Raw genomic sequence first — 1,260 nt, forward strand, 5'->3', positions numbered from 1 at the left:
AGTCCGAATACAGTTACCTATAATGTAGTTATTAGAGGGTTGTGTGGCAGAGGGGCTGTTGATGAAGCTTTGGAGTTGAAGAAGAGTATGCTTGAGATGGGATTGGGTCCAGATAGCTACACGTGCTCAATACTTATTGATGGGTTTTGCAAAGAGAAGAGGTCCAAGGAGGCGAAATTGATTTTGGAAGAGATGTATAAAATTGGTCAAAATCCCGACCATGTTGCCTATACTGCATTGATTGATGGGTTCATGAAAGAGGGGAATGTAGATGAGGCTTTCCGAATCAAGGATACAATGGCTGCATATGGAATTAAGTTAAATGTGGTGACCTTTAACACTATCATAAAAGGGCTTTGCAAATTTGGTCAGATGGAGAAAGCAGTAGATCTCATGCATGAGATGCTCGAACTGGGAATGCATCCTGAAAACAAGACATTTAATTATTTGATTGAGGGGTATAGTCGAGAGAGTAATATGGACAAAGTTAGTGAACTCTTGATTGAGATGAAAGAAAGAAACTTGGCACCTTCTGCATACACCTTCGGTGCTATAATCAACGAGTTAAGCCGCTCAGGAGATCACCAACAGGCTAATCTTTTGTTGGAGAAAATGATCTCAGAAGGTATCAAACCTAATTCTGTTATTTGCACGACCATCATAAAAGGTTATGTGCAGGATGGTAAATTTGAAGAGGCAATAAAAATTTTGGAGGATATGTGGCAAAATGGAATTTTGCCTGATGTTTTCTGCTATAATTCAATAATAATTGGCCTTTGCAAATCGAAAAGGATGGAAGAAGCTAGAAATTGTCTTATTGAAATGGGGAAGAGGGGATTAGCTCCGAATGCCTACACCTTTGGAGCGTTGATTTCTGGCTATAGTGAGGCCGGGGAAATGCATGTTGCAGAAAGATATTTCATGGAAATGCTTGATCGAGGAATAAATCTAAATCCTTACATCTATACTTCCATGATTTATGGCCACTGCAAACATGGGAACATAACGCAGGCCTTCTATATATTTAGATGCATGCTTGAACGAAAACTGCTTCCAGATGTGCAGCTTTACAGTACACTTATAAATGGCCTCTCAAAGAATGGAAAATTGCTAGAAGCAATGAGAGTTTTCTCTGACTTGTGTGATAAGGGGATAGTACCTGATGTTTATACTTATACTTCGCTAATTTCTGGTTTCTCTAAGCAATGTAATATGCTAGAGGCTTTCAGGCTTCATGATGAAATGTGCCAGAAGGGTATC

General features: G+C 39.4%; 1 protein-coding gene across 1 annotated transcript in view; it reads left to right on the forward strand.

Annotated features, from left to right (window-relative positions):
- Positions 1–6: 6 nt before the first annotated feature.
- The window catches only part of LOC111381956 (pentatricopeptide repeat-containing protein At5g61990, mitochondrial-like), a gene marked incomplete at its 5' end in the record, with an annotated part of 11,232 nt that continues 9,978 nt past the window's right edge, over positions 7–1,260 (forward strand). Inside the window, one exon of the mRNA XM_023005799.1 lies at positions 7–1,255. Coding sequence (XP_022861567.1) covers positions 7–1,255 — 1,249 coding nt within the window. The remainder of the gene's footprint in view (positions 1,256–1,260) is intronic.

Source organism: Olea europaea, unplaced genomic scaffold (assembly GCF_002742605.1).
Source record: "Olea europaea var. sylvestris unplaced genomic scaffold, O_europaea_v1 scaffold2408, whole genome shotgun sequence".
In the NCBI taxonomy this organism is placed as follows: domain Eukaryota; kingdom Viridiplantae; phylum Streptophyta; class Magnoliopsida; order Lamiales; family Oleaceae; genus Olea; species Olea europaea.